This window comes from Lagenorhynchus albirostris, chromosome 1, assembly GCF_949774975.1.
Source record: "Lagenorhynchus albirostris chromosome 1, mLagAlb1.1, whole genome shotgun sequence".
In the NCBI taxonomy this organism is placed as follows: domain Eukaryota; kingdom Metazoa; phylum Chordata; class Mammalia; order Artiodactyla; family Delphinidae; genus Lagenorhynchus; species Lagenorhynchus albirostris.
In genome coordinates this window covers 48,057,221-48,071,273 of record NC_083095.1, presented here as the reverse complement: position 1 = coordinate 48,071,273, position 14,053 = coordinate 48,057,221, and the positions used below count along the sequence as shown (strand labels likewise).

At 36.9% G+C, this 14,053-nt stretch overlaps 1 protein-coding gene across 1 annotated transcript in view; it reads right to left on the bottom strand.

The window, feature by feature from the left end:
* The window catches only part of TXNDC16 (thioredoxin domain containing 16), a 104,448-nt gene that overhangs the window by 29,005 nt on the left and 61,390 nt on the right, over positions 1-14,053 (bottom strand). Inside the window, exons 14-15 of the mRNA XM_060167196.1 lie at positions 4,919-5,087; positions 4,438-4,574 (exon numbers count right to left, since the gene is read on the bottom strand). Of these exons, the coding sequence (XP_060023179.1) occupies positions 4,438-4,574; positions 4,919-5,087 (306 nt within the window). The remainder of the gene's footprint in view (positions 1-4,437; positions 4,575-4,918; positions 5,088-14,053) is intronic.

Sequence of the window (14,053 nt, the reverse complement as noted above, 5' to 3'; positions counted from 1 at the left end):
GAAAGCTTCAGGGCCATGGAGGAGAGCACAGCAATATGGGTGCAGAGGGCAAAGCAGAGAGACTTCCACACAGAGGATCGGGCCTACCAGCACTCACCAGCCTGAAAGGCTTCTCTGCTCACCTGCCAAGGTGGGTGGGGGCTAGGAGCAGAGGCTCAGGCTTCAGAGTTCAGATCCCAGTAGGAGGACTGGGATTGGCTTCGTGAACACAGCCTGAAGGGGGCTAGTGCACCACAGCTAGCCCGAAGGGAGTCTGGGGAAAAGTCTAAGAGGCAAGAGACCATTGTTCCAACAGAGACCCCCTGGCTCCACGTAATATCAAATGGCAAAAGCTCTCCCAGAGATCTCCATCTCAATGCTAACACCCAGCTCCACTCAACGACCAGCAAGCTGTAGTGCTGGACACCCTATGCCAAACAACTAGCAAGACAGGAACACAATCCCACCCATTAGCAGACAGACTGCCTAAAATCATAATAAAGTCACAGACACCCCAAAACACACCATTGGACGTGGTCCTGCCCACCAGAAAGACAAGATCCAGCATCATCCACCAAAACACATGCACTAGTCCCCTCCACCAGGAAGCCTACACAACCCACTGAACCAACCTTACTCACTAGGGGTAGACACCAAAAACAACGGGATCTACAAATCTGCAGCCTGCGAAAAGGAGACCCCAAACACAGTAAGTTAAACAAAATGAGAAGACAGAGAAACACACAGCAGATGAAGGAGCAAGGTAAAAACCCACCAGGGCAAACAAATGAAGAGGAAACAGGCAGTCTACCTGAAAAATAATTCAGAATAATGATAGTAAAGGTGATCCAAAGTCTTGGAAATAGAATGCAAAATATACAAGAAACGTTTAACAAGGACCTAGAAGAACTAAAGAGAAAACAATGAAGAACACAATAAATGAAATTAAAAATTCTCTAGAAGGAATCAACAGCAAAATAACTGAGGCAGAAGAACAGATAAGTGACCTCGAAGATAAAATAGTGGAAATAATTACTGCAGAGCACAATAAAGAATGAAAAGAATCGAGGACAGTCTCAGAGACCTCTGGGACAATTTTAAATGCACCAACATTCGAATTATAGGGGTGCCAGAAGAAGAAGAGAAAAAGAAAGGGACTGAGAAAATATTTGAAGACATTATACTTGAAAACTTCCGTAATATGGGAAAGGAAATAGTTAGTCAAGCCCAGGAAGTGCAGAGAGTCCCATACAAGATAAATTCAAGGAGAAACACACCAAGACACATATCAATCAAATATTCAAAAACTAAATACAAAGAAAAAATATTAAAATCAGCAAGGGAAAAACAACAACTAACATACAAGGGAATCCCCATAAGGTTAACAGCTGATCCTTCAGTAGAAACTCTGCAAGCCGGAACGTAGTGGAAGGACAAATTCAAAGTGATGAAAGGGAAAAACTTACAACCACGATTACTCTACCCAGAAAGGATCTCATTCAGATTCGACAGAGAAATTAAAAACTTTACAGACGAGCAAAAGCTAAGAGAATTCAGCACCACCAAACCAGCTTTACAACAAATGCTAAAGGAACTTCTTTAGGCAGGAAACACAAGAGAAGGAAAACACCTACAATAACAAACCCAAAACAACGAAGAAAATGGGAATAGGAACATACATATCAATAATTACCTTAAGTTTAAATGGATTAAATGCTCCAACCAAAAGACATAGACGGGCTGAATGGATACAAAAACAAGACCCGTATATATGCTGTCTACAAGAGACCCACTTCAGACCTAGGGATACATACAGACTGAAAGTGAGGGGATGGAAAAAGACATTCCATGCAAATGGATACCAAAGGAAAGCTGGAGTAGCAATTCTCATATCAGATAAAATAGACTTTAAAATAAAGACTATTACAAGAAACAAAGAAGTACACTACATAACGATCAAGGGATCAATCCAAGAAGAAGATATAACAATTGTAAATATTTATGCACCCAACATAGGAGCACCTCAATACATAAGGCAAATGCTAACAGCCATAAAAGGGGAAAGCGACAGTAACACAATCATACTAGGGGACTTTAACAGCCCACTTTCACCCATGGACAGATCATCCAAAATGAAAATAAATAAGGAAACACAAGCTTTAAATGATACATTAAACAAGATGGACTTAATTGATATTTATAGGACACTCCATCCAAAACCATTCTTCTCAAGTGCTCATGGAACATTCGCCAGAATAGATCATATCTTGGGTCACAAATCAAGCTTTGGTAAATTTAAGAAAACTGAAATCATATCAGGTATCTTTTCCAACCACAACGCTATGAGACTAGATATCAATTACAGGAAAAAATCTGTAAAAAATACAAACACATGGAGGCTAAACAATACACTAAATAACCAAGAGATTACTGAAGAAATCAAAGAGGAAATAAAAAAATACCTAGAAACAAATGCCAGTGAAAAAACGATGACCCAAGACCTATGGGATGCAGCAAAATCAGTTCTATAAGAGGAAAGTATAAAGCAATACAGTCGTACCTCAATAAATAACTCAAATAAACAACTTAACCTTATACCTAAAGCAATCAGAGAAAGAAGAACAAAAAAGCCTCAAAGTTAGCAGAAGGAAAGGAATAATAAAGATCAGATCAGAAATAAACAAATAAATGAAGGAAACAATAGCAAAGATCAATAAAAGTAAAAGCTAGTTCTTTGAGAAGATAAACAAAATTGATAAACCATTAGCCAGACGCATGAAGAAAAAAAGGGAGAAGACTCAAATCAATAGAATTAGAAGTGAAAATAGAGAAGTAATAACTGACACTGCAGAAATACAAAGGATCATGAGAGATTACTATAAGCAACTATGTCAATAAAATGGACAGGGCTTCCCTGGTGGCACAGTGGTTGAGAGTCTGCCTGCCGATGCAGGGGACGCGGGTTCGTGCCCCGGTCCGGGGGGGTCCCATGTGCTGCGGAGCGGCTAGGCCCGTGAGCCATGGCCACTGAGCCTGCGCGTCCAGAGCCTGTGCTCCGCGGCGGGAGAGGTCACAGCAGTGAGAGGCCTGCGTACCACAAAAAAATAAAAAAATAAAAATAAAATGGAAAATCTGGAAGAAATGGACACATTCTTAGAAAAAGCGCAACCTTCCGAGACCAAACCAGTAAGAAATAGAAAATATAAACAGACCAATCACAAGCACTGAAACTGAGACTCTGATATAAAAATCTTCCAACAAACAAAAGCCCAGGACCAGATGGCTTCACAGGCGAATTCTATCAAACATTTAGAGAACAGCTACACCTATCCTTCTCAAACTCTTCCAAAATATAGCAGAGGGAGGAACACTCCCAAACTCATTCTATGAGGCCACCATCACCACCAAACCAGAAAAAGATGTCAAAAAGAAAGAAAACTACAGGCCAATACCACTGATGAAGATGAAAAAATCTTCAACAAAGTACTAGCAAACAGAATCCAACAGCACATTAAAAGGATCATACACCATGATCAAGTGCGGTTAATCCCAGGAATGCAAGGATTCTTCAATATACGCATATCAATTAATGTGATACACCATATTAACAAATTGAAGCAGAAAAACCATATGATTATCTCAATAGATGCAGAAAAAGCTTTCGAGAAAATTCAACACCTATTTATGATAAAAACCCTCCAGAAAGTAGGCATAGAGGGAACTTACCTCAACATAATAAAGGCCATATATGACAAACCCACAGCCAACATCGTTCTCAATGGTGAAAAACTGAAACCATTTCCTCTAAGATCAGGAACAAGACAAGGTTGTCCACTCTCACCACTATTATTCAACATAGTTTTGGAAGTTTTAGCCACAGCAATCAGAGAAGAAAAAGAAATAAAAGGAATCCAAATTGGAAAAGAAGAAGTAAAGCTGTCACTGTTTGCAGATGACATGATACTGTACATAGAGAATCCTAAAATCTACACAAAGACTCATAAATAAAAATATTCTTTACATATAGCAAAAAGAAAAAAGGGAAACAAAAATATTATTTGTTGGCAAATAGTTAAATAAATTATGGTATATTCATCCAATCAAATATTACACAGCTATGATTTTTTGAAGAATATTAATCACATGAAAAAAGGCGCCCACTTAATGTTAAATAAAAACAGCAGATACTAACCTAAATACATAGTACTAGCCCAATTACACTAAAATGTACATAGATATGCAATATATCAGTACACAGAAAAACAGTGAAGGAATTACATTAAAGTTCAACAACTCTAAATACAGATTTTTATTTTTTTCTTCCAACTTCTCTGTATTTTTAAAATTCTCTAATTGAATTCTCTATAATTTAGAAAGATATTAATTCTTTCAAAAAAAAACCTAGTAAATGAGTCTTTAGCTCTATATTACATAATTTAAATGTTCAATTCCACTTACCTGTTGTCATAGTTGGACTAAACAGCCCCAGTGCTGACACGCTAGAATAGGAGATCAGATCTTTATGTAATTTCCCACTTAAATATTCTTCTGCTTCTTGGACAGACGTAATATTCACTGGGCATGAAATCCTGTTGCTGGATGAATATTTAACTATATTCAAAATTCATCTTTAAAGATACTTTTCAGCTTGTAAAAAAATAGTAAAATATACTGAACGTAGCATATTCCACAGGACAAGCATCTGACAAAGTAAAAACAATTAAATACTATTCTAAACAAAAAATCAGCCTCATTAAACAAAACTTCTATCTCCCTAAAGGTGATGGAATGTAGTAGATAGGCTCTGCTCATTAGTGTTTCCCCTGTGATCTCAATTCATACCTCCTTAACCTATCCAAAGTGTGTCCAAAAAGTATGGGAATTAAAAGTTTTATAGACCTAACATTTTAAAAATCTTAAGGTGAAGCTGAATACTTACAGCTTGATAAATTTTAGGAGATCTTCAGTTCCTAGCATACCAGTGTAAGATACTGGGTTCTCGCCTTCCCTGTACATCTTTACAACAGGAAATTCAGTAACATTTTGCTTGGCACATACATGAGACCAATCTGCACAGTTTACTCTAGTAAGCAGCATAGTAGAGGTGCCTAAATAAAAGGAAAATGCACATTTTACAAATGTTAATGTAGAAAACTCATTTGTTGAGAATTGTCAATATTTTTTATATCCCATTCTTTTATTTAATGCTTATTGGAGTATAATGGCTTCACACTACAGTGTCAGTTTCTGTTGCACAACAAAGCCAATCAGCCATATGCATACACATGTCCCCATATCTCCTCCCTCGCACCCCTCTAGGTCATCGCAAAGCACCAAGCTGATCTCCCTGTGCTATGTTGCTGCTTCCCACCAGCCAACTATTTTATATCCGGTAGTGTATATATGTCGATGTTACTCTCACTTTGCCCCAGCTTCGCCCTCCCACTCCATGTCCACAAGTCCATTTTCTATGTCTACCTCTTTATTCCTGCCCTGCAACTAGGTTCATCAGTACCATTTTTTGGGTGGGGGAGAGGGGGATTCCATATATATGCGTTAGCATAGGGTATTTGTTTTTCTCCTTCTTACTTCACTCTGTATGACAGACTCTAGGTCCATCCACCTCACTACAAATAACTCAATTTTGTTCCTTTTTATGGCCAAGTAATATTCCATTGTATATATGTGTCCCATCTTCTTTATCCATTCATCTGTCGATGGACACTTAGGTTGCTTCCATGGCCTGGCTATTGTAAATAGAGATGCAATGAACACTGTGGTACATGACTCTTTTTGAATTATGGTTTTCTCAGGGTATATGCCCAGTTGTGGGATTGCTGGGTCGTATGGTAGTTCCATGTTTAGTTTTTAAAGGAACCTCCATACTGTTTTCCATAGTGGTTGTATTAATTTACATTCCCACCAACAGCGCAGAAGGGTTCCCTTTTCACCACGCCCTTTCCAGCATTTATTGTTTCTAGATTTTTTGATAATAATCATTCTGACCGGCATGAGGTGATACCTCTTTGTAGTTCTGATTTGCATTTCACTACTAATTAGTGATGTTGAGCATCTTTTCATGTGCCTCTTGGCCATCTGTATGCCTTCCTTGGTGAAATGTCAATTTAGGTCTTCTGCCCATTTTTTAACTGGATTTTTTTTTGATATTGAGCTCCATGAGCTGTTTGTATATTTTGGAGATGATCCTTTGTCTGTTGTTTCATTTGCAAATATTTTCTCCCATTCTGAGAGTGGTCTTTTTTGTCTTGTTTATGGTTTCCTTGGCTGTGCAAAAGCTTTTAAATTTAATTAAGTCCTATTTATTTTTTTTTTATTTCTGTTACTCTAGGAGGTGAGAGAAAAAAGATCTTATGTCAAAGAGTGTTTTTCCTCTAAGAGTTTTATAGTGTCTGGTCTTACATTTGAGTCTTTAATCCATTTGGGGTTTATTTTTGTGTATTGTGTTAAGTAGTGTTCTAATTTCATTCTTTCATGTGTAGCTGTCCAGTTTTCCCAGCACTTATTGAAGAGTTTGTCTTTTCTCCATTGTATGTTCTTGCCTCCTTCGTCGTAAATTAAGTGCCCATATGTGCCTGGGTTTACCTCTGGGCATTCTATCCTGTATCATTGATCTATATTTCTGTTTTTGTGCCAGCACCATACTGTCTTCATTACTGTAGCTTTGTGGTATAGTCTGAAGTCAGGGAGCCTGATTCCTCCAACTCCATTTTTGTTTCTCAAGATTGCTTTGGCTATTCGGGATCTTTTGTGTTTCCATATGAATTGCAACATTTTTTGTTCTAATTCTGTGAAGGATCCCATTGGTAGTTTGATAGGGATTGCATTGAATTTGTAGATTGCTTTGAGGAGTATAGTCATTTTCACAATATTGAATCTTCTAATCTAAGAACATGGTATATTTCTCCATCTGTTTACGTCATCTTTGATTTCTTTCAGCATTGTTTTATACTTTCTGAGTACAAGTCTTTTGCCTCCTTAGGCAGGTCTATTCCTAGGTATTTTATTCTTTTTGTTGCAGTGGTAAATGGGAGTGTTTCCTTAATTTCTCTTTCTGATTTTTCGTTGTTGGTGTATAGGAATGCCAGAGATTCCTGTGCATTAATTTTGTATCCTGCAACCTTACCAAGTTCATTGATTAGCTCTAGTAGTTTTCTGGTAGCATCTTTAGGATCTTCTATGAATAGTATCATGTCATTGGCAAACAGTGACAGTTTTACTTCTTCTTTTCCAATTTGTATTCCTTTTATTTCTTTTTCTTCTCTGATTGCTGTGGCAAGGACTTCCAAAACTATGTTGAATAATAGTGGCAAGAGTGGACATCCTTGTCTTTTTCCTGATCTTAGTGGAAATGCTTTCAGTTTTTTACCATTGAGTATGATGCTTGCTGTGGGTTTGTCATATATGGCCTTTATTATGTTGAGGTAGGTTCCCTCTATGCCCATTTTCTGGAGAGTTTTATCATAAATCAATGTTGAATTTTGTCAAAAGCTTCTCCTGCACCTATTGAGATAATCATATGGTTTTTATTCCTGAATTTGTTAACGTGGTGTATCACATTGATTGATTTGCATATATTGAAGAATCCTTGCATCCCTGGGATAAATCCCACTTGATCATGGTGTACGATCCTTTTAATGTGCTGTTGGATTCTGTTTGCTAGCATTTTGTTCAGGATTTTTGCATCTATGTTCATCGGTGATATTGGTCTATAATTTTCCTTTTTTTGTGATATCTTTTTCTGGCTTTGGTATCAGAGTGATGTGCTTTGTAGAATGAATTTGGGAGTGTTTCTTCCTCTGCAAATTTTTGGAAGAGTTTGAAGAGGATCAGTGTTAGCTTTTCTCTAAATGTTTGATAGAATTCGCCTGTGAAGCCATCTGGTCCTGGACTTCTGTTTGTTGGAAGATTTTTAATTCTGGTTTCAATTTCATTACTTGTGATAGGTCTGTTTATACTTTTAATTCTTCCTGGTTCCATCTTGGAAAGTTCTGTCCATTTGTCCAAGAATTTGTCCATTTCTTTGTGGTTGTCCATTTTATTGGCGTATAGTTGTTTTTAGTAGTTTCTTATAATCCTTTGTATTTCTGAAATGTCAGTTGTGATTTCTCCTTTTACATTTCTAATTTTATTGATTTGAGTCCTCTTCCTTTTTTTCTTGATGAGTCTGGCTAAGGGTTTATCAATTTTGTTATCTTCTCAAAGAACAACCTTTTAGTTTTATTGATCTTTGCTATTGTTGTCTTTGTTTCTATTTCATTTGTTTCTGCTCTGATCTTTATGATTTCCTTCCTTCTACTGACTTTGGGTTTTCTTTGTTCTTCTTTCTCTAGTTGTTTTAAGTGTAGGTTTAGATTGTTTATTTGACAATTTTCTTGTGTCTTGAGGTGAGACTGTATTGCTATAAACTTCCCTCTTAGAACTGCTTTTACTGCATCTCATAGGTTTGGGGTCATTGTGATTTCATCAACATTTGTTTCTATGTATTTTTTTTTATTTCTTCTTTGATTTCTTCAGTGATTTCTTGGTTATTTAGTAGTGCACTGTTTAGCCTCCATGTATTTGTGTTTTTTACAGGTTTTTTTCCTGTAATTGATTTCCAATCTCATAGCGTTGTGGTCAGAAAAGTTGCATAATACAATTTCAATTTTCTTAAATTTTCCAAGGCTTGATTTGTGACCCAAGATGTGATCTATCCTGGAGAACGTTCCATGTGCACTTGAGAAGAAAGTGTATTCTGACACTTTTGGGTGAAATGTTCTATAAGTATCAATTAGATCTATCTGGTCTATTGTGTCATTTAAAGTTTGTGTTTCATTATTTATTTTCTGTCTGGATGATCTATCCATTGGTGTAAGTAGGGTGTTAAAATCCCCTACTATTATTGTGTTACTGTCAATTTCTCCTTTCATGGTTGTTAGCATTTTCCTTATGTATTGAGGTGCTCCTATGTTGGGTACATATTTATAATTGTTATATCTTCTTCTTGGATTGATCCTTTGATCATTATGTAGTGTCCCTCCTTATCTCTTATAACAGTCTTCATTTTAAAGTCTATTTTATCTGATATGAGTATTGCTACTCCAGCTTTCTTTTGATTTCCATTTGCATGGAATATCTTTTTCCATCCCTTCACTTTCAGTCTGTATGTGTCTCTAGGTCTGAAGTGGGTCTCCTGTAGACAGCATATATATGGGTCTTGTTTTTGTATCCATTCAACCAGTCTGTGTCGTTTGGTTGGGGCAGTTAATCCATTTACATTCAAGGCTACTATTGAAATGTACGTTCCTATTACCATTTTCTTAATTGTTTCGGGTTTGTTTTTATGGGTCTTTTTCTTCTCTTGTGTTTCCCACTTAGAGAAGTTTCTTTAGCATTTATTGTAAAGCTGGCTTGGTGGTACTGAATTCTCTTAGCTTTCGCTTATCTGAAAAGCTTTCGACTTCTCCATCAAATCTGAATGAGATCCTTGCTAGGTAGAGTAATCTTGGTTGTAGGTTTTTCTCTTTCATCACTTTAAGTATATCCTGCCATTCCCTTCTGGCCTACAGAGTTTCTGCTGAAAAATCAGCTGATAACCTTATGGGGATTCCTTTGTATGTTATTTTTTGTTTTTCCCTTGATGCTATTTTTTTCTTTGAACTTAATTTTTGTTGGTTTAATATATGTATTGGTGTGTTTTTCCTAGAGTTTATCCTGTATGGGACTCTCTGTGCTTCCTGGACTTGATTGACTATTTCCTTTTCCATGTTAGGGAAGTTTTCAACTATAATCTCTTCAAATATTTTCTCAGACCCTTTCTTTTTCTCTTCTTCTTCTGGGACCCCAGTAATTCTAATGTTGGTGTGTCTCATGTTGTCCCAGAGGTCTCTGAGATTGTCTTCAATTCTTTTCATTCTTTTTTCTGCTCCTCAGCAGTTATTTCCACCATGTTGTCTTCCAGCTCACTTATTCGTTCTTCTGTCTCCGTTATTCTGTTATTGATTCCTTCTAGTGTATTTTTCATTTCCGTTATTGTGTTGTTCATCTCTGTTGTTTGTTCTTTAGTTCTTCTAGATCTTTGTTAAACATTTCTTGTATTTTCTCAATCCATGCCTCCATTCTATTTCCGAGATTCTGGATCATCTTTATTATCATTACTATAAATTGGTGCTGAGATGGGGACCTCCTTGAGACCTCACTCTGATGAATATTCCCTGGGATCTGAGGTTCTCCGTTAGTCCAGTGGTTTTGACTCGGAGTTCCCACTCCAGGAGCTTCGGCCAGACCCTGGGCTTGTGAACCAGGATCCTGCAAGCTGCCGGTTCACTTTGGGGTTCCTCCCATGTCCTTGGGGATCAGAGTCCCCCATCAGCAGCCGGCAAGCGCCCTAGTTGTGGGGAGATGCTATCTCTGCATCTTCCCACCTCACCATCTTGACCCCGCCTCTATATCCCATTCTTATTACAACTTCTCAGCAGCATGAAACACTCTAGCTGAAACACTCTCTTCCCTTGATTTTCTGCACCACCTTCCTCTATTGGCTCCCATCCCCACCCCTGACTCTCTAGCTGCTCCTTTTTGGTCCCTCTTGCAGGCTCTTCTGCCAGTGGAGTCAGGAGTTCCCCCAAGGCTCAGTTTAAGCTGCTTTCTCTTCTTGTTCTACCCTCTCTTCTAGACAATCTCAAGAATCATCGACAACCTAATGAATCCTAAATTTATAGTTTTGGCCCAGGCTCATCCTTTAAAGTTCCAGACCAATGTATTCTTACTGCCTTCTCTAGTTCCCTTTGAACAGAAACATCCTCAAACTCAAGATGTCTAAAACAAATATGGTTTCTTTCCTCTGAATAGTGGTGAATGTTGCCATCTTTGTATAACTCGGAAAACAAAGTATCATCTCTTGTGCTTCCCCATTCCTAAACTCCACAGGTCTAATCACATCAATCAGCATGCCCTTCAATTTTATCACCTGAATTTTAAATACCTCTTATATCTGTCCCTCTCTCTTTACTGCCACCATTTATCATTTCTCCTAATTTATCTCCCTGAATTCAATATGTCTCTACACTGAAGCTAGAGATATCTTTTCAAAACTCAAATCTACTTTGCTACCAGCCCACACCCACCAGTTTCTGCAGTCAGGTCTTTTCACCCCTTCAGATCTCTGCACATGTGACCACTTCAAGGAAGCCTCCTCTGACACCCTGATCTGCATCAGATTCCTATGCTCTTAGAGGACCAAGCTCTTTTCCCTATCTCATCATGTAATTATGTACTCATCTGTGCTGTTGTACAATTAGAGCTCCCTGAGAGTAGGGACTGTGTCTGTTTTCCTTGTCACTGGTTTTCCAGCACCTAGAGTGGTCCTTGAACATGAAACACCTTAAATATGTGTGTGAATAAACTAACACATGGAATTCATTTAGGGCTTCACATACCCATCCTGTCTAAATATTATAATTTCTTATTTATTTAAAATATTATAATTTCTTCTCAGCCCAAGAAAACACATCATAGTGGAATCCCAAAGAGAAATTTCTACTTGTTCTATACTAATACAGTTGACCCTTGAATAACACAGGTTTCAACTGTGCAGGTCCACTTATATGCGGATATTTTTCAATAGTAAATATTACAGTACTACACATTCCAAGGTTGGATGAATCCATGGATATGGAACCTCAGATATGGCGCAACCATGTATACAGGGGGCCAAATCTGTTATTCTTGGATTTTCTACTGCACGGAGGGTCAACATCCCTAATCCTTGTGTTGTTTAAGTCAACTGTATATGCAAGGACCTCCAAAATGTGTAACTAATTAGGTGAAGAGATATTAAAAAACAAATGACAAAGCACCACACAACTCAGCTAATGAAAGGAAAGAATAAATTCTAATAAAAGGAAACTAATATAATATTAGATCAAAGAAGGAATCTTTGTGTATCAATATAGGTTATATCCTACTTTAAGATGTTATCTACCCATATGACTAAACTTGTGAAATGCAGTATTTTAATATTTTATTGCCAAAAGTTTTAATACTGAAAATTCTTTCTTACATTTTAAATGATCCTAGATTATATCTCATAGATGCAATAACTTACTACCTTAGATTTAGTGTTAGCAATCTGTTTGATAATATAGGCAGGGTCTAGTCTGTCTTATTCACCACTATAAACCTGCTGCCTAGTACAATGTCTGTTACATATTATGTGCGCAATAAAAATTTGTGAAATGTGCCCTGATATTTCTTCGTGAACAAATTTTCAATGTTTACACTAAAGTATATTAATACCTGAATATTATATGTGCATATAAACAAAAATAAATCCTTATTCCTTGTAAAGTTGGATCTACTCTATAAAGTTCTCTTATCCTTTATTTTAATCATTTAGTCAATAAATATCTAGTGGTGCTTGTACTGGTGCTTGTTCAGACAATATCATATTATGTACTGCCACCCAAGGATGGAACATGGTGTTATTACAAATGTAGTTCTTTCCCTTCAATAAGCATCCTCAATGGGTCTACTGCTAAAAATGTTATTATTCCTTTGTCCAAGTTGAAAACTTTGATGTTATCTTTAAAACTGGAAAAAGAATATTGATACATATCATTAAAAGTTATAAGCCTACTTATACTGAAGTTATCACATTTTAATTTTCTTTCCTATAAAATGGTTTCAATACTTAATCATGTTTCAAATGGAAATAGTCTAATATTCTAAGATGACTGTAGTATTACATTCCACATACTTTATCAATGCAGCAATTCCAAACAGGGGTCTTAATTTAAAAGAAAAACGAAGCAAAACAGATTCTCTTAGCTACAGATACTATGTAATTATAAAAACTTGACATTTGCTGCCACCTTGTGACTGACTATAAAATATTCTCCATCCTCTTGTACTAAGAGATAAAAAGTGGCTTTTTCCCAAATCAACATGAGAGATTACAGGACTAAAGGACCAAAGTATTACAATATTTTCCCAATTTACAAAATTACAGTATAGGCTTCACCATAGACACAAAACACTATTGTTACATATAGTATGCATTTCTATATTAAGCCTCATGAACTTCCAAAACAATCCATTTATCTGATATCTAATTACTAACAGGATTGTTATTCATAAAGAACATACTAATCAAAAAAGGAATCAAGCCCTTGGGTTGGTTATCTGCTTTTTTATTCTACAAACACATACAACCAAGAGTCCTTGCATTGAGGGGTCACATCTTTATTTGGTCATTAACTGAGAAGAAAGTAAGAGAATCTTTTTCCATTTTCATTTGGTATCTAACCAAATGGGCTGGGGAGGGGGGAATAATTCTATTATTCAGGGACATTATCCAATTACTATTTCATTGTGGTTTATATTTTCCCCCTTTTTCTTTCTTCTAATTATTTACCAATAAGGCTGGAAAACCTAAGAGAAGAAACTTAAATCTGTCTATAAATTGCCACTATAAAGGAGAATCTAAAAGAGAATGACAAGATTGCTTTAAAAAAAAAAAGTTAAGGGGCTTCCCTGGTGGTGCAGTGGTTGAGAGTCCGCCTGCCAATGCAGGGGACATGGGTTTAGTGCCCCGTTTCGGGAGGATCCCACATGCCATGGAGCAGCTGGGCCCGTGAGCCATGGCTGCTGAGCCTGCGCGTCCGGAGTCTGTGCTCCGCAATGGGAGAGGCCACAACAGTGAGAGGCCCGTGTACCGCAAAAAAAAAAAAAAAAAAAAGTTAGGGATCACAGTATCTATAGACTTAATCATCTCTTCACTTGGGGAATGAAATAATCAAAAGTTGGATCAAATGTGGTTGGGAAATGAATGGAAGAGAAATGGTTCAAAAATGATTTTTTATACCTCTGATGTTTTTATTACTGTAGAACATGTTGCATTTAGGATTGACTTTCTGGAATCAATTTCTTGAGTTCACAAAAGTCCCCAATATATAAGTTGTATACCAGTACACATTTTCCACTAAATAAAACAAAATTTATGAAACTCTACTACATTTGCTTAATCATTTACTCAACAATTATTAAACACCAGATATTCTGTAATGTAATGCAA